We start from the raw sequence: 26226 nt of genomic DNA on the forward strand, positions 1-26226 counted from the left end.
TAATAAATCCGCCTTTTTATGCAACTCATGTGACCCTCGAGCCTTCCAGGTGTATCAGGGGTGTGAAGTAAACACCTACTGTACACGTACAAGCACCTAAAAAGATTGCTGTCCATTATCTGCACTTTAGTTGAGTATTTTTTTTCCCCAAACAACTTTTTATGTTACTCCCGACATTTGAAAACTGGCATCTATACTTTCCAGTAGCGCGCAGATCGATACTGAACTATCGATAGCTTCAACACCAGATCTTTTATGCTCTAAAATTGATTCTTGAATCACTAACGTCAATCCATCCATCCATTTTCTTCGCCGCTTATCCTCACGAGGGTCACTGAGAGAGCTGGAGCCTATCCCAGCTGTCAACGGGCAGGAGGCGGGGTACACCCTGAACTGGTCGCCAGCCAATCGCAGGGCACATCGCACATCCGCGCTCACAATCACACCTTGGGGCAATTTAGAGTGTCCGATTAATGTTGCATGTTTTTGGGATGTGGGAGGGAGGAAACCAACACAGGCACAGGGAGAGCCTGCAAACTCCACACAGGCGGGTCCGGGTTTGAACCCAGGACCTCAGGAATGTGAGGCCAACGCTTTCAAGCTGAGCTCACCGTGCCGCCCACTACAGTACATTTTCACATTTCTTTTTTTTTTTTTTTACTACGTTGGGGAAAAAAAGAGGAAGTGCAGGAGTTGAATCAGCAGTTTGGCTTTTACCAGTCTTGTTTGTGTTCGAAACCGAAGTGTGTGAGATTTTTTTTTTTCTCCGCTTTCCGGCCATGTGTCTGTACGGGTGGGCGCGCGTACGTGTCAATGTGTGTGGATACATATTTAGACAGCACGGGACGGTTTGTTTTGCCAATGACTGGGAACAGAGCCCAGTGGGTCGGGTTTAATGGCACAATGTGGACCTGGTCGCCCCGAGGCTGCGTGTGCCGTCGCCCTTCAACGCAGTGATAACCATCTCAACTTTCATCCGACTTGTGATTCACACCACTCACATGACTGAGTCATTCTGCATGGCATTCAAAAAAAAAAAAGCAAACCAAATGACTCCAAAGTTACAAGTTCCACTTTTTTGGTCACTTCCCGTGAACTTAAAGCTTCAGAATCTGTGTAGGGCAAGGGTGGGGTTAACTGAGTGGGAAAAAAAAGAGCTATTAATAGTTTTCATTTTGTTGCCGAGGTACTTTTGTGGGACTATGCGCAGTGACTCTAATGAGGGTATGCGGCATAGAGAATGGATGGATGAAGATGTGTAATAAAACATCTATTTTCTTTGCTGCTTATCCTCACAAGGGTCACGAGGAGTGCTGTGGGGCCTATCCCAGCTGTCAACGGGCAGGAGGCGGGGCACGCCCTGAAGTGGTTGCCAGCCAATCGCAGGGCACATGGAGACAAACGGACGCAATCACAATCACACCAAGGGGCAATTTGGAGTGTCCGATTAATGTTGTATGTTTTTGGGATGTGGGAGGAAACCGGAGTGCCCACTCGGAGAAAACCCACGCAGGCACGGGGAGAACACGCAAACTCCACACAGGCGGGTTCGGGATCGAACCCGGGGACCTCAGAACTGTGTGGCCGACGCTTCACCAGCTGAGCTGTAATAAAACAAATATATAAATTAGCAAAACAGATATTTTGATTTTTTTTGTCATTAAAAGATTAATTAATTTTAATTATAATAACGACATTAAAATGAGATCTTTTTTCATTTTTATTTTGTGAAATGATTGGTTAACTTAATTACATAATTTCAAAAATAACAATGATTATTTTATGATTAGAATGAATGCTTTTACACTTTTTTTTTTAATTTTGTAATCTCTGTATTTGTAATGAACACACCAATGCATGTTTTTCTAAAAATGTGTCCCATTGGTGTGATATCTCTTTGAAGTTTCTGATCCCATGCAGTCAATGTATACAAACTGGTACTCTCAAGTGTATTTCAATGACAATGGAGTATTCTCGTGTTGCGTGTGATGTTTCCTTGAAGTGAGGATCTACTCCACCACCCTCGTATCCGTTTTGAGTTTGAGGGGGCTTTTTTTTTTTTTTTTCCTTCGGGAGGGGTGGGGGGTACTGCACGCGTGGGTTGGAACGCACAAACGCGCCCATGACTCTCGCGCGTTCCAGTGTGGCCAATGAGCGCTCGTGTTTCCAGACGCTGCCCGCCATACAAATTAGCGTGGCCTCGCTTTTATTGAAGCCACTTTTGAGGTCGCGTTCTCACGTCCTTGAGCCTTGTCAAAATCCTCCTCGGCAACTGCACGCGTAGCTAGCTACTCGGCGAGCTGCAAAACGTCCACAAACTTTTCCGGGCAACTTTTTTCAAATCACAAACTTTTTTTTTTTTTTGAGGGGGGAGTGGGGGGTTTGTTTTTCGGACGTCTCCATCTGTGAGCATGACGCGGAGGTCGTACGCCATCTACGCAGTGGGCGTCATTTGCGCCACCCTGCTCGTCGCGGGCATCGGCTTGCTCGCCTCGCACACTTTTCGCCGGATGATGCACAACCGCCTCAAGAAGGTAACAAAAACAAGCGTCCACTTCTTTCTGCCTTGTTTTGCACGTGTTCAACTGCCCTTTCCGCTCTGCGGGTGACAGTTGACGGTTGGCAATCGCTGGGGACTGTGTGCGAGTCCGTGATGGGGAAACCTAAGGCCCGCGCATAATAAAGCAAAATTTTCCCCCAATAATACAATTTCATTCTCATTTTCAGTTTTTTCCCTCTCAAATATAGTCCAACTTGATTCCAAAATAATCATATAATAAATAATTTGTGACCTTTTTGTTGTAACTCGTATGACTTCTTAAAAATAATGGGGCTTTCCATCCATTCATCTTTTTTCTTTGCCGCTTATCCTCACGAGCGCTGGAGCCTATCCCAGCTGTCAACGGGCACGCCCTGAACTGGTTTCCAGCCAATCACAGGGCACATAGAAACAAACAGCCGCACTCACAACCACACCTAGGGGCAATTTTGAGTGTCCAACTAATGTTGCACGTTTTTGAGATGTGGGAGGAAACCAGAGTGCCCGGAGAAAACCCACACAGGCACGGGGAGAACATGCAAACTCCACACAGGCGGGGCTGGGTTCGAACCCGGGTCCTCAGAATTGCGAGGCCGAGGCTTTACCAGCTGAGTCCAACGTGCCCGCCTCTAAAAACTAAAGAATAAAAAATAAAAAAAAATACACTCAAAGTAACTGTAAAATGCCCACAAAGGAAACGTGGGAGTAAGTATCAAGCACAAGTATCCGGTTACAAAATAACTTTCATAGAGGTTTGAACCCCACCGTTTATCGTTGGAAAATATTATTTATAATTCCAAACAGTGATTTGATTTTTCTATGAAAACTTTTTTTGTTTTGTTTAGTAAAATCCATAACGAGTTAAACATTTGCGTAAAAGTGAAGTACAAATCCTGAAATACATAAGATCTGCCGTCAAGAAAGTGTGTGAGAGAGAGAGAGAGAGAGAGAGAGAGAGAGAGAGAGAGAGAGAGAGAGAGAGAGAGAGAGAGAGAGAGAGAGAGAGAGAGAGAGAGAGAGAGAGAGAGAAGAGAGAGAGAGAGACAGACAGACAGACAACCAATGTCTCTATATTCTACTTCCTGATTATGAGGTCAGGTGCTTTCCGATATCCGCAACTGTCATTTCAGATATCTACAACGTAATTTTGTTGGAAAAATGATGATGATTGCCATTCATTTGTACTCCTGTTGGTATCTTTAATTCACCCCAATTCACGTTATCTACATGTAATTTCTCACATTGATTTGCGTTTTAACTACATTGGAAAGATGATGTTGCAGGTATTTGTAACTGGAATTATGGCGTGTCAAAATGACGCCGAAATCTGAAAACTGGTGTGACACGTCTGCAATTCAGTTGCAAATATTTGTAATTCACTAGCGGATCTAAGCAAGCGAATATTAAACATCTGCAAATATATTTATTTAAAAGATACAGTGGAGGATAAGTGAAAGTTATCAGCAATGTAAATTACCAAGTACAGAAATGTGAAAATTCGGCTTACTGGTATGGTAAAAAATTAGTTACACTGGGTTACAATATGAGAATGGGGCCATTTTGTGGCACCTTTAGAGTGTTTTGGAACACAAAAACTACGAATGGGGGAGTTTTTCCACTGAATTGTTGGGGACGGGTTCCACAGGAAAAAAATATGAATACAGCGCGCTACGTGAATTTGTGAACTGTAAATATGCGGGGCGGGGGGATTGCTGTATGGTAAATTATTTAGTATATATCGACCTACATTGGGTTGCTTTTAAAGTCTCATTTTTGTGGAAGTTGAGATTTGAATGACAATTGAATATGTGAATGATTATCTAGAAAATGTCACCAACTGCAGAAAGTCAGCAGTCGATGCTTGTTTTTGTGTTCGTTTGAAGTCTACAGTTACAAAAAATAAAGTGATTATTTTCTTTGCTTTATCGTTACGACGAGAGGGGGTCCCGAGAAATTCCCTGCCCGAGAATATTATGTGGCATGCACATAAAAATAACTTTTTGCTTTCCTCGGGAAGTGGGGTGAAGCCGGCTGCTGGGTTACGTGTTATCAGGAGTGAAGTTGTTGCCCAAAATCACTCTTAATGTTCCACTAAACAGGGCTCGTTGTTTGTTGAGGGTCTTGAGTGACACATTAAAGCAAACATTTCATATCTTTATAGTTGAAAGGAATTCTTTAGCAAGGCATCGATTCCAATCTCCTTTTTCCCCTTCGCCCCAGAGGGGGGATAAGGGTGGAAATAAGATAGTGGGTTGCCACTTGGGCATAAATGAATGTTTGTTGGTTTTTAGGTAAACCACTACACTTCAATAAGTATTGAAGGTCTGATTGTCTTTAGACTGCTACTGGTATAGAGGTGTGAGTTAAATACCAAAAGGTTCTGGTTTCCATGGCGGGCTGTGCATTTGGTACCTGGGCCTTTCGTAGAGACGAACCCGACTTAATTGATTACTGCCACCATCGCATCACAGTTTTATAAACTACCAGTGCTTTAAAAACATTAAAAAGGAAAAATTGAACATAACACCGCACAAGCCTTGCTACACAAATAACCTAGAACAATTCAGAATCAAGATGTATCTAATATCATGAGAAAAACACACCAGAGATGCCGATTATTCAAATTTGCTGCAGACTGTTTCGCCAGTCGACGCTGGCTATAACAATTTTTGTTTTGACCAATCACAGGCTGAAAAAAATGTTTTGATCGAGGGCTAGCTTGCCCTGTGAGGACAAATTCGAAATCTGAATCAAAGAAACATTCCGATTACTAATACAATTTTAGTAAAGTCGGTACACACGACTGATTATGAAAGCCCTGGAGTTGATTAGATGGCCGATCAGGTCGCAGTACATAGAAGATGAAATCTGATTGGACAACAACAACAAAATCCTGGCATTCAGAAAAACGCCAAAAAACAAAGATAATCGACGATTGGGATCATATTAACACAATTTCACTGCACAGATCTTAAGAGTTTTCGATTGTAAATGTGGGTCAGTGGATCTGATGGTGTTTAGGGCAGCAGAAAAGGCCTTTGCTGGACCAAAAGGCTCAGCCCTAGTGGGTTGTGACTTTAGGGCTGCTATATTTTGGCATTGCGCCCTTCAATTCTCACAAATTTGACGCATGCAGAGGCAGTGAAATCTGATACCGGCCACGACGCTCCAGTGACGCACTGCTTCGTTGAGAAGTCAGGCAGGTGGTACTATGTACAAGATACACTTCACTTTGAAACTCGAGTGAAACCCACACTACATTTAACACTGTACCAACAAGAAGCACGCCTGGTAGTCGTATGATTTATTTCAGGGCACCTCATCTCGCTTTCAACATGTGTGAAAACTGTCATTCCAAGAATACTTCCTTGAGTCCTAAGCCTCTTTTACCCCAGGCTAGCATTGGGCAACAGCTTTATCCTTGACATATTTAAAATCTTACGCTGGCCAGAAACAATAAATGTGTGGAAAAGTATGCAGGTATCAGGCAAAATCCCAGTTATGACTTCTAAGTTCTGTTATGCTCAAGAACACAAAAGGAGAAGGTTAGGACTTTGAGTTCAGACCCAAATGAGGCAGGTCAATACCAAAACTTCAGGAGTTGAGACCAAGCCCAAGTCTTTCAGGAGATGAGACCAAGACAAAGTAGTCAAGTCAAGACCAAGTCAAGGTTTTTAGGACTTTTGACTGAGATGAAGGAGTTCCAGACCAACGCAAATCCAAGACTTTTGAAGGATTGAGACCAAGCAAGGCCCTTGACTTTGAGGAATTGAAACCGAGACATGGCAGGCTGAAACAAGTCAATTGTAAGTCCTGATGGATTGAGACTTGAGCCAGATGAAGACAGGTAGCTCGAGGACAATCCAAGACTATAATATTAAGGAGCTAGGACTCAGCCGACCAATTAAGTGTTTCACACCAAGTCTAGACCAAGACTTTGTACAGTCGAGACTGAATCCAGATTAGTTGACTTTGTGGAGTTCAAACAAAGACCACAATTAGAAATCACCAAAATGTAGGGAAATGGTTTGAAAATGATCTGAATTTCGTGACCAGATGATGAGACGTCATAATCTTGATTTCTATTGAAAATAAAAGACAAGGCAGAATTAAAATGTTTAATAGCAAGACTTGAAGTAGGATTATAAACAAAGTGAGAAAAAGTTTGTAATGCGAGACAAAAGACCATTCGAGGTCAGAGTCTTTTAACCCCGTCCGTCATCCTTATTCTATGGCTGGAATTGCCAAACAACAATCTACTGTAGTGTGCTGTGAGGCAATTACATGGGAACAATATTGTTTAATTTCTTGGAAAATGTATTATTTATTTCAGTATTGATACTTTTCTGACATTTTTTTACTACTGTACTGTGCTGTGAAATTCTCCCAATGTTCAATGGATACCACAGTTTTAGAAAGGTTGAGAAACACTGTTCTTTGAAAACATCTGGAGCAAAAAAAACATTACAAAGTCTTTATGGTCCATTTTCCTCAGAAGAGTTAAAGAATATATTGTGCATTATTCATGCCTGTGTTTTTGTTCCGTCTCTAGACATCAAAGTAGTAGCAGCGCGCCTATTTGCTTATTCACCTGCTACATGTGTTTCCAATCGGGGAGTGGAATAGATGAGAGGACTTCTCTGTTCCTGTTTTCCATGCAGTATTTCATGTCACATGCTGGGAGGGCGGCCATGTTGAATTGGGGCAGGGGGGCACGAAAGGGCAGCGCCTGAAACGAGCACGCTCTGCCCTCCTCAATCCAAGGTGACAGCTTTATTGTCCTTGACCACTTTATAAAACGGCTGTCGGCGGACCAGTACAGGAGAAGCCTGAGGAGGAGGGATCTTGAAATGCTGGGGACACTTTGGCGCGCTCTGCTTTTTGCCGTTAATTTATGCTCGGGCTACTACTTTGAACAGAATTGACACAATAAGGCCAAACTGAGATTTCCACCTCTGGTGTTGTTGGAAGACAAAATAATCCCCCCTGAAACCTCTTCGCTTCCTTCTTGCCTTCCCTGTGTTTTCCAATTTCTCAAAAGATCCCCGCAGTGAAACGGGATCGTTGTCCACAAGTGCGAGGTGTTTTGTGGCCTTTGAAAACTAGGGGAGGCTTTAGCTTTGGGGCGGCCGCTTATGCGGTACCAGGGCCTCATGGAGCTCAGGCCTAAGGAATGTGGTCCGGATCATTAAGGTTGGCGTCCCGTGCAACCATTGGGAGTCCAGCCTTTTGCATCACGTGATCTCTCAGTGACTCGGCCCAAACGCTAGTCGTCAATGGCAACCGGCTGACAATGGACCTGTGGAGGAGTCTCCCCTAATACCATTCATGTGCATGGCCAATCCTCTTGTCAGACAGAGGCACCCTTCCGCAGCCCCCCAAAGATGTTTTTGTTCTCTGGGTTGTTTTTGTTAGGAACACACCATCCAGACTCAAACATCCGGGTACTTCTTCTTAACTTGAAATGTCTCGAAAATTAAATCAGTACTATGAGTGACTAAATCTGAAAATGCTTATAAGTGGGGATAAAATGCAACTAGTGGGGGTCTACTGTATTTGTGTGCTGGATAAATATACCTTCAAGGGGTGGGACCTAAGAAATCAAATCAGGAGCTGGACTTGGGTTGTACGAGTTGTGGCTCCAGCAGTTCCTTGTCAGTGTTCTAATATTGCATATGTGTTTTTGACTTGTTTTTAATTTTGGCTAGCAAAAAAGTGATTAGATAGATAGATAGATAATTTTTCCATTCCTTCTTTTCTATATGTCCTACAGTTCCCCTATTTGTACGGCATTTCAGCTCAGCATTAGCTCCTTAACGTTCACACGCAATTTCGACTGAAATTGCATTCTTGGGTTGTTAAGTGTTGTCATCTAACTTCAGGCTGATGGTTTTTCAACAGGAAATTGTTTTGGTGGAGGGCAGCCGCGTATTTGAGTCATGGAAGAGGCCACCTCCTCCCGTCTACATGGAGTATTTCTTCTTCAACGTCACCAACGTAGATGAGTTCCTTGCCGGGGCCAAACCGGTGGTGAACCAGATTGGGCCCTACACTTACAGGTGGGGTCCGAGACTACAAATCAACAATACAGTACATTTGGACTAACCTAAATGTGGCTAGATTGAAGCAAAACAAACATTGAGTGAGTTGAGATCAAGTTCAGAGATCCCAGAGCAAGACTTGGAAGAGGTAAAATAAAGTCAAGACTTGAGCAGTTGAGACCAAAACTTTGAGGAATCAGGAGTCCAAGTCAGCAATGAACTAACAAACAACAGAAGACTTAAAGATCATCCATGGATTATTATTCCTACGGTTTTCATGGACCAAACACTCAAAAGTGTTGAATGTGGCTATTGTTTGCTCGATGCTGGAGTTACAGGGGAACATTCAGTTTCTGGCTCTCATTTTGTAATATGTTCAGCACTGTAGCTTTTTTTCAGTTTTAGGAAGAATTCTGTTTTGGGTCAATCGTCGAAATGTAGGTTCCACTCACTTCTCTTAAATAAATATAAAAATTCACGGACAGCATTCACAGTGCAGCCCCCATTTCTCTTTCATATTTCCTGATATTGCTTCAACAACCTGACTCAAGGTAAAGCAGTAGTAATTGCTGACAAAATAAACCTGACACACTGGGCTATCCTGTCACAATATCTTGTCATGCAGACACCAACATTGACTGAAAAGAAGAATTAGCATGAAAAATGGCAACGGCCAAGTGAAAAATCCCACAAACCTGACTACTATCTCCACCATAACATAGAACTGCAGTTTTTACAAACAGAAGTGCAATGCACACATTCACAGGTTATTTCATATATACAGTGGTACCTTGACGAACAAGTACCCATTGGTGAGGATAGGAATGTAGATGGACTGGTAAATTGAGAGCTTCGCCTTTCGATTTAGCTCCATCTTTACCACAACGGACTGACACAAAGTCCGCATCACTGCAGACCCTGCACCGATCAGTCTGTCGATCTCTCGCTCCATTCTTCCCTCACTCGTGAACAAGACCCCAAGATAATTGAAGTCCTCCACTTGGGGAAGGATCTCATCCCCGACCTGGAGAGGGCACGCCACCCTTTTCTGACCATAGTCTCGGATTTGGAGGTGATGATTCTCATCCCAGCCCCTTCACCCTCGGCTTCGAGCTAGCGCACAGATTAAAATTTCAATCGCAAATAAACAAACAAGTAATGGCTTGTAACTAGAAAGTTGGGCCATTTGTAAGTGAAAGTACCACTATTCAGGAAATATTTAGACTAAAAAAAACCAACACATTTTAAAGCAAATGAAAAACAGTAACAATGTCAGTCACCGAGCAGCTATTCTTAAACCGCTGCACGAGCTAGTTCTCTTCCTGACTATTCGAAACATCATATGCGAAACATCTGTCTTAATCCCAAGACCCCGTGTAACTGTGTGCTGTACAACTTTTTTTCGGGTTCATGAAAACATGGCTAAATATATTTTTTTGTGTCTCGCAAAGGGAGTACAGGTACAAGGACAATGTGACCATGGTGGATGATGGAAAAATGGTGTCGGGGTCCAACACTAAAAGCTTCGTGTTCCTGAGGGACAAGTCTGTCGGTGACCCTGAATTGGATAACATCACCACTGTTAATATACCGGCTTGGGTAGGGGAAACAAAAAATGACAACAAGTCGTTGACCAAAATGTACTCTTTCCTCAAGTCCATCTCTTTTCTCGTGTATAGGCTGTGATGAACAAGGTCAAAGGGAGCTTCTGGAAATCCTCCATGGTGTCCATTTGGATGAACTCCATCGGGTGTGGCCTATTTACCACGCGCACTGTGGACGAACTGTTGTGGGGCTACGAGGACCCCCTGCTAACCCGCATTAATCCAAGCAATCCGGAGGTCGGGACCATTTTTGGTCTTATGTACAAGGTATGCGAAGATTTTTTTCATTATTACAAACAAACAAAGTTCTTTTGGAAAAGGAACACAAGTGGATGGTGCTTCAATTTTTTTTGTTTTTGGCGGGGGCTTCAATTTTTGAAGAGTCATTGAGATAGTTTTGTCAAGTGAAACTGGAGTTTAAGACAAAGTAGAGTAGTGTCACGACCCATCGAAACGGAGGTAGAACCCAAATGCAGGAGTCGGGAGACGCAGAGGTAATTTGGGAAAAATGTTTATTATTCCAAGGTCGGGGATTGGGCAGGCAGTCAGGTGCAGCAGCGGTTGTCAGGACGTCGGGCAGGCAGGAGTTGGTACACGGGAGATCGATCAAGGAAGGCAGAAGTGTCAAAGGAGTCAGGCTTACGGGGTCGGTCGGAGAACAGGCGGAGGTCGGTACACACGGGAATACGATCAGAGATACAGGAGTGCTGGAACAGGGAATGAGTTGCAACGATCTGGCGCCGGACCAGTCGTCCCCATGGTCCTATATACACCGGGGCCAATCAGCCAGCATGAGGCGCAGGTGTGCGCCTCCCAATCAGCGCGGCAACCCGCACAGCCAGGGCTGGACCGGCAGGACCATGACAAGTAGAACCTTTCGATACACAACAATGGGGAGTCAAGACAAGTCAGACTTCCTTGGAAGCCTTATCATTATTAAAGATGGTGTCTCTACATAGCTGAAAACTCCAACAGTTTACATACTTCATTAGGTGCTGCTGTTTTGGTTAGCAACCAAGTTCTCATATGTTCAGTGGTTAGCTGTTCAACGAGCGTGTGTAAACCGAGATTATATTTTATTACTGTTCTTCCAGGATAATAAAGTGGTGAAAAGTGCACCAGAGGTGTGAATGACTGAGATAACAAACACGCTGTTTTTTTTCCCAAAACGGAAAAAGAGATGTATCCATTTAAAAGGAGGCCATGATACGTCTTGACTGGATGACGGCCAATATTTGAGGAAATACAGAACGTGAACTTTTCTCCCTCATCCAGAAAAATGGATCCCACGATGGTGGATTCGTCTTTCACACCGGGGAGCAGAATTACTTGGATTACGGCCGAGTGAAAACATGGAAAGGTCAAAGGTAAAATATTCCTCCCTTACTTGTCTTCGTCCCATGCACTGAAGTCAACTGCTTTCTGTTCAAAATAGAGCCGGACTCTTGTTTGTAAGTTTATTCAATGTCTGGATGTTTGCCCTCAGCTCTGAGGACAGAGCACCCTGGTATCTTAATGTCTCCATGGTAACCTTTTTACACCTCATTATCAACTGTACCGCTTTCAGATTTGTATCAAACAATTTTGTGTCTCGGAAATGTTTTGCAGCCAGCTGACCTTCTGGAACTCCAACCAAAGCAACAGCATCAACGGTTCTGACGGAAGTGCCTTCCATCCCTTACTGAAAAAGGATGAGCGGATCTACATTTTCACCCCGGACCTTTGCAGGTATTTTACCTCCCTGCGCGCTGCGCGTCTATGTGGGCCTGAGGGGCTATTATTTAACTGTTCCCCGGCAAATCCCCCGCAAAACACTACCTCAGGCCTGGATGGATTAGCGACAAACCAAGCCAGAAAAGTAACTCGCAATGCACTCAAGGGGTTTTTCTTCCTGGAATATTGATGACGCATACTCATTGGGAAGCTAAAAGTTTATGAGACTCTTTTGGATTCCAAATTAGTTCAAGGCTTATTTGTACATATCCTAACATTGCACATCTAAAACCAGACATTCATACTCCCCGAAGTAACCACAATAGCATACTGATAAATACATCAATATACTACACTCCAGAGCCCTTACATACCTTGCATAACATACAAATACAAACTGTTTACATGTGACAAGATATGAAAACAATGTAATTTTGGCCATTAGCCTGAAAATACAAGCATTTGAAGAAGGGTTCTTAAGTCTTAGAAAACAGCAGCAGTACCATTTTGGTTTAAATGTACAAAAGTTTGCGCTGAAAGTCTTTAGCCTAAGCATTTGTGAGTACATATAGTAATAGCACGCTAGTTCAAGAGCGAAAAACGGGAGTAATTAATGCCCACATTAATGGCTTAAACAATACATATGCCTCAAACTATGATCTGGAAACAGTTAAATATCGTAATTCCCGGCCTACAGAGCACACCTTGTTCCAAGACTCACCCAGTACATTTGTAAAGGAAATATCATTTGGTACATACACACGTCGCAGCTGTGTAAAAGCCGCATGTGGCCATATTGAAACCCACATTGAGACTCAAGATATTTACAAAGAAAGACCATACACATAGAGTTTAATGCTAGCGCCGCTGCACTAACAGGGCCGGTGAAAAAAAAAAAAAAAACATACCGGTAAAAAAAAAAAATAAAAAAAAAATCACTGAGACAAGGCAATAACACGCTAACACAGCGCTAACAGGGCCGGACTGGTAAAAGTCACTTCCTCGGCACATTTACTCCACCCGTTTTACTCTTACCTTTTCCGCTCGAGTGCCCCCTTGCGGCAGTTAGAAAAAAATGCACAAATTAGCCGTGTCACCACAAAAACTGTGGGGTTGAAAGCGTCTGAAAAAAGTCACGGCTTGTAGGTTGGAAATCATTTAAAAGTTATTTTATAACATTACCCTTAAAAATAAATGGCCTCCAAATGAGGCAAACCCCTCCACTAACATCCAAATTTTGATCTTACCTGATATTCAAAACATTTTTTCTCAGTCGAAATATATCACTTCAATTTTCAGTGGAACCTTGGGTTGTGAATTGAATTTGTTCTATCTCTTTTGCAACCCAAAATGTTTCTTACTGAAATAAATGGTCGTGCAGTTAAAGAGTTTCAGCTCCACAACGGAGTTTGCAAATTCAAAATTGTACCTAAATTGAGGTAGTTTATTTATTTAGCAAACTTTTTTACATTTTTTTTCATAAACCAAGTCCACAAGGGATTTAGCTCCATCTTCCGCCGTCTTATTTGTCAAAGAAATAGCACAAAAATGTAAACAGGTGAATATTTGGTTTGTTGTTTTTATGTAGTCTTTACAAAGCTCACCCCGAATGGCCTTGCATTCACCGATGATGCACATCTATTAATTTAAGCAGTACCCTTGACCTAAAAAAAAATCTTTTTGCCGCACGTGGAAAGAATTTGTCGACATTCTAACTTTGGTCTAGTCTGGGCGTGTGTTGTTAAATCCTCCCCCGTGTCCCACTTGTTTACAAAACACTTTCACCCACTTACAAAACGCGTTGTGGCTTCACGCAGGCGGGCCGCGTTATACGAACGAAGATGGAAGGCTGCCTCCTCCGTTTCCTACATTTTTTTTTTCTCACCAGGTTAAGAGGAAATTCCCCATTAAGTCTGGTGCGGACGCATTTCACATGAGCAAAGCTTGGCTACAGACTGCATTTTAAAAACATGAACGGGAATTGACATCTGGAAAAATCATTTTTATGGATTTATTTTTATAAATAAAGGACGGGGCAATTCCCATTTCGAACCCTCGGGCCTTGTTAGTAACATTTGAGCCACAAAAGCTTCACGAATGATGAAGCGCAGACAGGTGCTTGTCAAATAGCTGACTTTTTTTTTTTTTGGCCGTGCTGTACGTTAATCACTCTTCCCGTTGTGGCCGTTTATTTGAAAACAAACTCAACCTGGGCCCAAAGTCAAACATTGACTGTATTGCAAGCTACGGGAGGGCCTGTCTTTTAACTACAACATCAGCAATATAATCGCATTGGTCACGGGAACTCCGCTGAAATGGTTGCCAGCCAATGGCAGGGCACACAGAAACAGCCATGCGCATTCACACCTACGGGCAATTTTGAGTCTTCAGTTAATCCAGTTTTTTTTTGGGGGATGCGGGAGGAAACCGGAATGCCCAGAGAACCCCGTTCTGCAGAAGTGTTATGCAGACACTCTAACCAGTGGCTCACATTGCTGCCAGGGTGTAAACATCCATCCATCCGTTTTCTTAGCCGCTTATCCTCACAAGCGTCACAGGGAGTGCTGGAGCCTATCCCAGCTGTCAACGGCCAAGAGGCGGGGTACACCTTGAACTGGTTGCCAGCCAATTTCAGGCACGTGGAGACAGACAGCTGCACTCACAATCACACCTAGGCGCAATTTTGAGTGTCCAATTCATGTTGCATGCTTTTGGGATGTGGGGGGAAACCGGAGTACCCAGAGAAAACCCACGCAGGGACGGCGAGAACATGCAAACTCCACACAGGGAGGGCTAGGATTCCTCAGAACTGTGAGGCCAACACTTTCCAGGCGATCCACCGTGCCGCCAGGTGTAAACAATAAGAGTAAAAAAATGTGCAAGTACGTGGGTTTTTCTACAAATAGCTGAGCCCAAAGTAAAAAAATACAGTAGTGAATACATGAAATCATGAAAAGTAAACTGTGAATATTCAATAACTCGTTCAACTATATTTGCTGCTCTTTTAAATTTTAACACAAAGTATTTCCAAAAAAATGTTTTTCTGAATTTTTGTCTCGCAAATATGCCCTGAAGGTTTTTATTTTATTTTTTTAAATGGTGTGTCTCGTGAGGGTCAAGGGAGAGGTTGTTATGCTATTATTGCAAATTGGCAAACACTGTATGGACTCTTTTGTTCTGACTAAGAACCGTCAGGATTCCCAGGGAACTGTTCAGCATGCTGTAACGCTCTCAGGGGGTCACTATAATAACTCCCCAAATGTCTTTGGTAGACTTGTAGACATGGTACAAATGGGAAACTGTTTCATCAAATGGTGGTGAAAGTTGGATTTGCTCTACGTTTGGATTTCTCTGTCGCAATCATTTCAAGTTCATGCTTTAAAAGAGCAGCTGCACAAGTGGACTTGCCTTGTAGTAAATCAGAAGGCCAATATTCAGAGTTTAAAATTTAACCGAGGTCAATGTTGGACTACTGCAATGCTGAATAAAGCCATCACGGAAGTAATAAAACACATTCACACTGTTCAAATAAAGGATTGGCATTTTACAATGATGCTAAGAGCAGAACCAGGAACTTCTGGTTCCTGTTAAGAAATATCATCCCTAATCATCTTCCCCAATGATGCCGGAATTAAATGCAGACAATGGCAGATTTCAAAAAGTCAAGATAAACATCACTGCACGAACGATTTTTCCGAACAGGTCCATCTACATGGAGTTTGAGAAGGACGTAGAAGTGAGAGGGATCCCGGCGTACCGCTTCACGCCGCCGCGCTCAGTGCTGGCCAGCAAAGAGGAGAATCCGGCCAATGAGGGCTTCTGCGTCACCCCGCAGGAGTGCCTCGGGACGGGCCTCCTCAAACTCAGTCCTTGTCGGACAGGTAAACAATTGTATCTGTGGTTGAGTAAACGGAACACATCAAGGCGGACGTAACGCCACAAATCTGCTCTAAGCTTGGTTCAGGATTTGTCTTGATAGTGTGGAGAATACTCAAAGACACAATTGGAGTGAATCATATCAGAATTTAAGTGAATCATATTGCATCAGAATTGCGAGTGAATGGTAGCCTGTTGTGATTAGAGGAAGTATTGGTGGAATGGTAGTGAATTGAAAAACATTTTACCGTATTTTCCGCACTATAAGATATATATATATATTATATATATATATATATACTTAAAGGTCAAGGTTCATGCCTATAAACATTCTAAAATAGATATTGTAATCAAAAATACATATGACATTATTCACTTCAATGTCGATACGAAAAAATAAATATGAGCGGAGAGCGCGTCAACCATGAGCAAAGTTCCGGAAGCCTCATTCGACATCCAAGTGGTAGCCATATTGCCTGCATTGTCTGTTCATTATGTCACACCGCGACATTCGCCATTGAAAACATGCTGTGCCGCCTACTATGGGGACATGGAAGCTCTTTTCAAAGTGACCGGGGCAATATTAACCTATCGTTTTGAGCCGTATTTAGATGATACGCAGATCACTTCTAACTAAACAACAGATTCCCAGACAGTATGTAGAGCCAGCCCAGCCGAAGCCGTTCGCCGCAGACACGATCGAGTGAAGTGACCTGGGCAATATTACCCTTTTGTTTCGTTTCGGACCATATTTAGATGATATGCGGATCACTTCTAACTAAACAACAGACTCCCAGACAGTATGTATGAGCCAGCCCGGCCGAGGCCGTGCCCCTCGTCTGAAGCCGTGCTCGGCGCCGACGGGAACATTGACACATTTAGCACCCCTGACGTACGCGGATCTTTTGTTATATTCTGAGAGGATTACACCCCCCCCCCAAAACTATTTTATTTTTTTTGTAGCTGTATACACAGCTACCTGTCAATTGGAACCCTCAAAGCTCTTGTCCTTTGCACCCGTGCAATCCATTTTTCACAACGAACAGGGTCTTTTTGAAAAGTATGAAGAGTGAATCCATCCTCCCGAGTGTTCGAACACTATCCATTAATACAACGAGCCGGCATTTTGGCTAACACGAAGGAACAAAGAGCTACCTTCCAGCAGGTAATACTAGTAGAAACAGACGAGACCGCTTGAGTGGGTGTCTGCTACTAACGTCACTTCCTGCTTCTTCTCGAAAACAATTCTCTCGAGAGGATTTTCATGGCTAGAGTTACAAAAAGCCATATACGTCAAAATCATGTTTTGTGGTGAAAAAAATGGATGGGTCCATGCCTTTGACATTTGACCTTTAAATAGCTTCAATGCTCCACTGTTGTACCACAGGGTTTCATGTGCACACCCGGTTAGAGCTTTATTTAAATCTACGCACATCCCCACACATAAATTCAAATTTTTAAATCCCATACTTTGCATGGAACCATTCATCCACACTCGCTTGACACACACTCCTGAGTGTACGCACGTTCGACAAATGAGGGCCCGGGTCATTTTAGTCCACTTATAAGAACGCACACGCATGCCAGGGTGACCTTAGTGTTTGTCCGAGGGCTGTTGCCAAAGACAAGAGCAGGAATACATTCACCTCTGCCCCACTTCATGAGCACTTAGCCATGCCGGCGGCAGACACATGTGCAATGATGGCTGTTTTCAAGAGACGGCACACACCAGTGGAGCCCAGCCAGGTTCGGTTCACTCAGTGATGTGTTTTGTTCTTAAAATGGTCCCGGTGAACTATATCACCATTTTGCAATGTCTCTTCTTGACAATAGGTGGAAGGAACTGAGCGTGAGCTGCAAGATACATTTTGTGACTATAACTAATTCAGTACTAGAATCCACTTACCAAGCTATTGTTTCTTGTATGACCCCCAAGTAGCTTGTTGTTCCGAGACACAGCCCAGATAAAATCTTGAACAAGGTACAATAATCCCATGATATACTGCGGTTTACCTTTCCCAATCCCGCGATAATACAGATTTTTTTTTTTCATTCAACACATTTTTTTTGTTTAACCGTTGAAATAAATCAATACAGGGAGTCCTCGGGTTAAGTCGATCTCGACCCAAGACGTTTGGACTTGACAACGCTCGTCCCCGGTCCGCCATTTTGTCTGGCTAATGCTTGTCCGTGTTTGTGCGCCGGGAATATCTTTGCATTTTTCGCCCTCCTTTTTAGACGTCATCGCACCAAAGAAGAAAACTGTGTTTTTTAGCAATGCCAAAAGAAAATCCATTACCATGGAAACGAAGCTGAAGATCATAAAAACATTGGAGAAAGGAGAGACACCAACACCACCAAGGCTTCAGTTGGTAACAATTATTAAACACAAAGCCCGTATTTCAGCGCATCCGAAGGGTTCCGTTCCTATGTTTGGATACAATGATCACAAAACAAGGTCCTTTGATACTTGTCGAGATGGGGAGGATTCAAGACCAGGTTCCTCCTCAATAGTTAAGCACCACCTCCCCTTCTTCTCCATCTACCTCTCAACAGTAATGCTAAGTACATAATCTTCTTTATTTCACTGTATTTGTTTTTTATACAAAGTATTTTAATGTATATTCTGACTTTAATGGTGGAATCCGACTTATGTCGAAATTCGACTTAAGTCGCTACTGTAGGAACAGATCTCAGTCGTAGACTGAGGACTCCCTGTAATCCGTTTGAAAAGGGTGTTGAAATCTATTTCCATGTGATTAAATTATGTAAAAGGCATATCTTAATTCCAGAAAAATGCCAGCATTTACGGGGAGAAACGGGCACAACAACAACATCCAAATACGAATACTGTAGTATGGAGCACAAACAAATTGACAAAGAAATGATCTGGCATCTTCCTGGTGTCGCTGCTGAGCGTTAAAACTCGAAGCGGAGGGATTATGATATTAAATTTCCAAAGCAAATCGGATAGTAAAATTCACTCTGAACACATCCCACACTGCAGTATAAAATGCTCCAAATAATCATTTAGATATTAAAAAAATCAGCCCTATTTTTACATCCAGAAGGTGTTTAATCTGAGTTTGGCGCGATCATACGTATGGCTTCCCTTGACCATTCAAATATTCTCGGCTATCCTGATTAAAAAAAAAAAGTACAATATTGGTCGCAATATATCGTGACAAAGTATCTCATAAGAAGGCTGTTTTGGAGATAGTCTGAATGTGTCATATCTGTGTAAGCAGCACGTGTACTTTTGACCTGAAACGGGTTGAGATTGGTGTCCGGTGACGGGACAGCATTGGCAAATGTGTAAAAAGCAACTACTACGTGTGGTTAATGACCCAAATGGAGTCACTTCACTTCTCGTTTCCCCCAGGTGCTCCGGTCGTGGCCTCTTTTCCTCATTTCTACCTCGCCGATTCCAAATATGCGGCGGCTATCGAAGGAATGTCCCCAGAAATGACGCACCACCAAACCTACCTCGACCTAAACCCGGTAAGACAAAACTAAAAATTGAGTGCCTTGACATAAGACTGCACCTCCTTACAAGTTTTTCTTAGATACAAACCAGCACTTGCTGGATTTTTTGCTTTTGTGCCACGGGCCAGAATAAAAACGAGCAACTAAGACGTAATGCTACATTTGCGATGCACTTTCAGACGTTTGTTAAAGACAAAAAACAGTCAAACAAATACAAAATGAGAACACTCGCAAGAACCTACTGTGGGCCACAACTCAGACTAAGACGCTCACACTATACTAACCATCCCAACATCCATCCATTTTCTTTGGCGGTTATCCTCACGAGGGTCACGGGGAGTGCTGGAGCCTATCCCAGCTGTCAACGGGCAGAAGGCAGGGTACACCCTAAACAGGTTGCCAGCCAATCGCAGGGCACATGGAGACAAACAGTCACACCTCGGGGCAATTTAGTGTCCGATTAATGTTGCATGTTTTTGGAATGTGGGAGGAAACCGGAGTGCCCGGAGAAAACCCACGCAGGCAGGGGGGGGGCATGCAAACTCCACACAGGCGGGTCCGGTATTGAACCCGGGACCTCAGAACTTTGAGGCTAATGTTTTACCAGCTGATCCACCGTGCCGGCCACCAACCCAACAGTGAGCAGTAATTACACTTTAGAAAACCACTCTATTTCTTTAGATTCTCATTTTTTGTTTATCTTTTTAAACAATACAATGTGAATTTTTTAATTAATCAAAATTTGTAACAACAATGGTAGTGTTTTTCGGAGGACCTGGAGTGGATTAATGCGATTTCAACTACTTCCGATCGGCAATACTGATTTGATGTATGAGTAAATTGCATTTTGAGCTTGGTCACAAAGTGAAATAAACTCATAAAAATCAAGAAATGCCAATGACAGGGCACAGATAGACCAACAACAATTCACACCTACTATATGGAGAATTTCATTTTTGATGACACTAGCATGCAAGCTTTTGGAACGTGGGAGGAAAACTCTAGCCATCTTTTAAATAAACTGTCGGTTTTCAGTGGTGTTTGTTATTGTTTGTGTGTACAAGTGAATGTTGTGACAATACATGACGTTTTTTGTCCTGGGTGTGACACGGTTCAATTGTCACGCCATCTAATTGCATACAAGTGACAGTGCAGGCTTGAGTAATTCCGTTTTTTTTCAAGTATTTAATTACTTTTACCCAGTAAAAGGGTAGATGAATGCGGGAAATTGACGTTATATTCCATTTCCAGACTACGGGCATAATTGTGCGTGCAAACAAGAGAGCGCAGATCAACATCTTAATGAATAGGATTTCCGGCTTCCCGTAAGTATCTTTGTGTATTTGGGTCTATTTGTTTTGTGGGATCACCAGACTGTCTTTCCCATCCTTGCCAGGAAAACCAGAGGTCTTAACGACACCATCTTCCCAGTCATGTTCCTGAATGAGGTGAGAATCCTATCAGCAAACAAAAAAAAAGGAAAACTGATCAGTGGAAACATCAAAATTTAGAATACACTAGTAAGACAATTACAAATTTGTTAACTAAAGTAGTGGTTGTAAAACTGGGCCCCAATTGGAGAAGTGTCATGAACCAACGGTGTGGGGCTGGACCCAAATGCAGGACTCCAAGACGAGGACACGATGTTAGGCATGGTTTTATTCAAGATCAAGGTCATACACGGTGTAGCAGTCCGGCAAGGCTGAGGCACAAAATCACTAACCAAAAGCAGGATCCAGAAAGCTGAAACGGAGTCTGATAACTGTGAGGCAAAACATGAAAACATTAACAAAACTGGACTGGACTATGATGGCACAGAATTGCTGTGACAAGTTGGCATAAAGAATTCATGAGCATGTTGGTTATCCTTCGCAAATGTTCATGGAACTTGCTTATCTCTCGTGCCGTACAAACTCCCCAAAATCGTGTTAGACCACTGATCTGCCTACTGCGCAGGACTTGGATGTGGTATGAACACATGTGAGTTCAGCCCTACGTTCTGCCATGAAAATGTCACATGGTACAAAGATATCAAAGGACACACCCTCATTCTGCAGGTATGCCCAGATCTGTGTGGACTTGTCTGCCAAATTTGCAAGCCGGTGCAGTGAGAATTGCATGAAATTTAAGAGTGGACTGTTTTTACATGCTGACACAGTCCCGGAATACAGAATGAGATATAAAAATATCAAGAAACCAATCGTATTGAAGGTTGGATGAAGTCACGTATATTTGTCTCAACAGAGCGTGGTCATGGACGAGGCATCGGCGGCGAGGGTCCACAAGTTGCTGATGATCGTCAAAGTGGTCTCTAACTTCCCGCTCATTTTTCTGGCTCTTGGTGGCATCATGCTGGTGGTCCTGATCGTCTTGCTGATACGTGAGCGCAAGCAGAAGGTGGGAGGAGCTGCCGCTCCATAGTGCTTCCTTTTTGTTTAACAGCTCTCACTGTGCTATATTTTCATATTTCATGATGACTTTTCTTTTCTAATAACTTTGCTGCTCCTTTGGTTTGAATTCCATTGGAGCATCCTTCTAAAACTGAAGTTTTTGGGGGGGAGACATCTGTAAAGCTCAGATTTACCTTGGAGTTTAACAATGTGTACTAATTGTAAATGTGAAGTTTAAAGCAGAATTAGAAGACATATACAGTACTGCCTCGGTTCTCGAACGTCTCAAATCAGTACTCGAACGCCCCCAACAAAACCCGGAAATAACAGAACGCGCGCGGCCCGACCAGCTGACCCACCCACGACGCGCTTTTTTTATTGTCAATTTGAGCGAACCCCCCCCCCCCCCCAAAAAAAAAAAAAAAACCCGGAAATAACATAACTCGCACGGCAGTTGATCTGGTTTTCGAACAAATCGGTTTTTGAACCGCCTTCTAGAACGGATCGTGGTCGAGAACCGAGGCTCTACTGTATTGCCGGTAAGGCCCGAACAGATGGAGTTTGAAGAGAGGTGGCATCTGTAAAGTTGCATGTAAAAAGAAAGCAGCGTAGTGTGGTAAACAGAACTTTAGTAAAGAAATAACGTTCGTCATGTTAGGAAATATGATATGTACTGTATTGTTTCTTTTACGCATCACTATTGAACATAGGCATTTTCTTGCAGGCGACCGCTGAGGAGAACACATCTTACTCTCCGGTGTGTGAAAAGGAAAAGGAAGACCCTCAAAATGGAAAGTACATCGGTCTGACGCCTAAAGCGGACTCGCAAGCTTGAGCGCCGTTGCCGTTGATGTTTTGAAGCACAAAACACTGCAAATTATACGTCCGAAACCTTCAATTTGTCAGAGAAAAAAAAAAAAAACATTTCCTTGTTTTTAGTTAATGAGACTGCTGATTATAGATTAAAACATCTCGAGATTGCAATCAAAACAAACATGACCGAAATGGGGTTGGGATCAATATTTCAGTATTACGACTGCCAGAATCCGCCACTGACTACAATTTTTCAAGCGCCCATACAGGAAGGGGAAATGGACACTTGTTGTTAGTATTAAAATCCTCACCCGTCCCCCCTCCTCACCCCCATTACGAAATGTTACCAAGCATTGTTTGTGTGTCGTCTGCCTAAAAGCATCTTTTTATGTAGAATGACAAGATTTGGAGACGCTCGCAGCCCACCTCACTGGCATGAGCGTCAGACAAAAAACAAAAAGCGCTGTATATTTTGTAAAATAAGAAAGTCCTTCTCGTTTTTTTTTTCCCTTGTTGTAAATGTTCATGTAGAAAACGTCCAAATGAAGGACTTCAGGTCTGCTTAGAGTAGGTCGACACTTTTGTCGAAGCCCCTTTCGTGCCGCCTTTAAATCCAGCATTTCCCCATATTGCTGTATTCCGCATGAATGACAGTGACAAGGAATGGCGTGACAAAGTTGACCGTGAAATTTTCCACCTTCAGAAGTCGTATCAGAGCTACAGACAGCATTTTCCTCCCATTTTTCAGCTTTACAGATGCCACTTCTGCTGTGCCTGTTGCGGCGCACAGTGGCATCAGATGTTACATTTAAAAGGTAAATACCACTACCGCCTATTTGCATCTGAGAAGGGAAACATAGGTGTCTGCCGAGGTGGGAAATTCATTTTTCCAAGTGGATAATTAATTTTGGAATGTGGTCTGTTAGTAAGGATGATGAAGAAGGAAAGATGCTGTTAAAGATAAATTGCACTGATGCAAAATAGGGGACATAATGGAAAGCGACATTTTCCCACTTTCAGTAGTCGCATCAAAACCCGAACAGAACCTGTGTATAAAGCCCCTTTTTTACCCTGCTTCTAAAAGCCACAATTTTACCTTTTTTTTTTTTTTTATGTTCCTGTTCTGTACACCACAGTGAGGTGGGGCGATGCCCGTCTGTAACTGCGTCAAGATTAATGTGGACACCCGCTTCTCCTGCCATGCTGTTTTATGTCAGGTGGCACGGTGAGCTCAGCCGGTAAAGCGTTGGCCTCACAGTTTCGACGTCCCGCGTTCAATCCCGGCCCCGCCTGTGTGGAGTTTTGCATGTTCTCCCCGTGCCTGCGTGGGTTTTCTCCGGGCACTCTGGTTTTCTCCCACATCCCAAAAACATGAGACATTAATTGGACACTCTAAATTGCCCGTAGGTGGGATTGTGAGTGCGGCTGTTTATCTCCATTTGCCCTGCGATTGGCTGGCAACCAGTTTAGGGTGTACCCCGTCCTCCTGCCTGTTGACAGCTGGAATAGGCTCCAGCGTTCCCCGCGACCCTCGTGAGGATAAACGGCTAAGAAAATGGATGGATGAATATTTTATGTCACACCGTGGTGCATTAAAATTTTATTTAGTCAGCAGTGTATTTTGCGTGAGAAAATGTAAAAATACTTCACGATGTACAACCTCAAAAAGCAAAAATGTCAGTACAGTTTGTTGTATGAATGGCAACAGGGGGGCTACAAAGGTTAAGCGGACCTTCTGCCACCTAGTGGAAAGAATATGTACTTCTTCTGCCTCTTAGTTGCATCAACGGCATAGATACAGTATTTGTACTACATAAGTAATCATTTTTGGACTAATTAAGAGACATTTCCAGGTACACACCTGACGATCGCCACGGCGGTTGGGAGTCACTGATGGAAATGATTCGATTATGGGATGTGGTGGCATTGCGCACAAAATGTCCACCGTTTTGGCAACATCCTGCTCCGTCCGGTTTCTGTGTAAATAGAAAAGGTGGATAATTCACGGATCTCCTGCTCTGATTTTCATGCAGTACTGTGGTTTTTTTCCCCTGGATTTTAACTGCTCCTACAAATAGTTACTGTAACGTTACCGCTCAGTGTTTTATTTGGGAAAAGTGCCCCAGCCTCCAGTCCAAACACTTCTACTGGGATGGATGAAATGAGGAAATGATGATTTTATTATTGTTTTTAAGTGTTCAATGCTGCATTGGAGCCACAGCAGTCAGGGGGTCATCATTTGTGAAATGGTGCTTGCCTGTAAATATTCTTTTTTTTTTTTTTAATTCTCTATTCTGTTATTGCAACCAAACACAATCACGCATCAGGTGTATAGTTTTGATTGAGTCGTATCTCAAGGCTTTTAACATTGTTTAGCAAATTGCTGCTTGGAAATTAGATTTTTTTTTTTAACACGAATGAGCCCATTTCTGCTATTATTACTATTGTATTATGTTATTATTACTTAGGGATGGCCATAACAAGACAGAAATTATGCCAATTGTGTGGGATTTATTGTTGATTATGTCTTGAAACAATGGAAACAATATGGAATGGATCGATATTCTCAACTAGTTCAAATTCTCAATATTCCTCAACTAGTTTTCCAACTCAAGAAGAACAAAGTTAAATTCTTTAACCATGTAGATTATTTCAAATAACTTCATCCATCTTAATTAATGGTGAAACTTTGTTTAAAGCTATTCGTGCAAAAATTGCACCAAGAAAACATCCCAACATTTTGAGTTTTTTTTTTTGTATTTTTCAAGTAAAAAAAAGTAATGAAGTTGTGATTGAATTTTTTATGGCGATTTAATTTTTCCTTTAATTCTCTTTTTGAAGTAAAATGGAGTGCACTATTTAGCTAGTTTGGAAACTAAAGAAAGGATTGTGTAATTTCATACATTTATGACAATGGTGTGGTAATTTGTTAAAAAAAGTAGAAATATTTTGGAGAACCAAAAAAAAATCAAGAATAATGTTTTATTATGGTAAAAAAAATTGTCATAAAAATACAAGTTGAAAAACCCTTCACAATATCACAAGAATTAATTTGTATTTTTCTAAAAAAGTGAATTCATATCACGTAAGGTTCAGCACATCCACATCACAACTCCGAGCAGCATTATTAACATTCATATTTTAAAAAGTAAAAAAAAGCCTAAGGAATTTTAATTCTCATCCCATCACATATGACTGCATTGTTATATCAATTTTCTGATTTTAATTTTAATTTCTTTGTTATTAAATACACCATTTAGATACATGTTATGGTAACGGTGCCGATTCATGGAGAGTGCATCTTGTTGTCTATAAGTTCACAATCATCAGATGAATGAAATTGCCACCTTTTTGTTATTTGCAATCTTGAAAAAAACCAAAAGCACAAAATTGACACCTCGCTGTTTGATTACAGATTGTACTTTATGACATCATCGTTATTGTTATCATTGCGTATGTATCCTTTTAACCGTCTTTTATTTTGTGAAATGTTGACGTGCTTTGACTCTGTACACGAAATAAAACAATAGGTCTGAGTGTCCTGACTTTACCTCCTCTGGATTTATTTTGTGTTTCTGATATTATTTTACTTTTTAAAGCTTGAATTAATATGAAGTAAGTGAATGAGGACACAAATGTATTGTATTGACCTGATCTTCGACCTCAACGAAGGCCTGCAATGCTTGTTGCTGTTCAGCAGGTGGCAGTGTGTCCATTTTAACAGTTACTTTTTGAGCTCTTGTCGCCTTTAAAGCAGTAATTCT

At 42.3% G+C, this 26226-nt stretch overlaps 2 protein-coding genes across 3 annotated transcripts in view; one reads left to right on the forward strand and one right to left on the reverse strand.

The window, feature by feature from the left end:
* The window catches only part of amacr (alpha-methylacyl-CoA racemase), a 48205-nt gene that overhangs the window by 19420 nt on the left and 2559 nt on the right, over window positions 1-26226 (reverse strand). Inside the window, exons 2-3 of one of the 2 annotated variants that reach the window (XM_061801017.1) lie at window positions 24324-24438; window positions 20630-20716 (exon numbers count right to left, since the gene is read on the reverse strand). The gene's annotated coding sequence lies outside the window, so the exon portion shown is untranslated. The remainder of the gene's footprint in view (window positions 1-20629; window positions 20717-24323; window positions 24439-26226) is intronic. The other variant, XM_061801019.1, reaches the window with a different exon arrangement.
* LOC133490668 (lysosome membrane protein 2-like) lies at window positions 2177-25224 on the forward strand. Its single transcript, XM_061801015.1, has 12 exons — window positions 2177-2534; window positions 8441-8598; window positions 10032-10179; window positions 10260-10451; window positions 11460-11551; window positions 11793-11912; window positions 15600-15778; window positions 19156-19274; window positions 20511-20584; window positions 20656-20707; window positions 21504-21656; window positions 22374-25224. Exons 1-12 carry the CDS (start codon window positions 2412-2414, stop codon window positions 22482-22484), a joined length of 1521 nt encoding a protein of 506 aa, XP_061656999.1. The 5' UTR covers window positions 2177-2411; the 3' UTR covers window positions 22485-25224.

Source organism: Syngnathoides biaculeatus, chromosome 17 (assembly GCF_019802595.1).
Source record: "Syngnathoides biaculeatus isolate LvHL_M chromosome 17, ASM1980259v1, whole genome shotgun sequence".
Classification (NCBI taxonomy): domain Eukaryota; kingdom Metazoa; phylum Chordata; class Actinopteri; order Syngnathiformes; family Syngnathidae; genus Syngnathoides; species Syngnathoides biaculeatus.

Excerpts from the sequence above, each read along its gene's own strand:
- LOC133490668 (XM_061801015.1), top strand. The coding sequence starts at position 2,412 with ATGACGCGGAGGTCGTACGCCATCTACGCAGTGGGCGTCATTTGCGCC. Across the intron at positions 2,535-8,440 it reads TGCACAACCGCCTCAAGAAG|GAAATTGTTTTGGTGGAGGG; the intron begins GTAACAAAAACA and ends GTTTTTCAACAG. Across the intron at positions 19,275-20,510 it reads CCTACCTCGACCTAAACCCG|ACTACGGGCATAATTGTGCG; the intron begins GTAAGACAAAAC and ends TTCCATTTCCAG.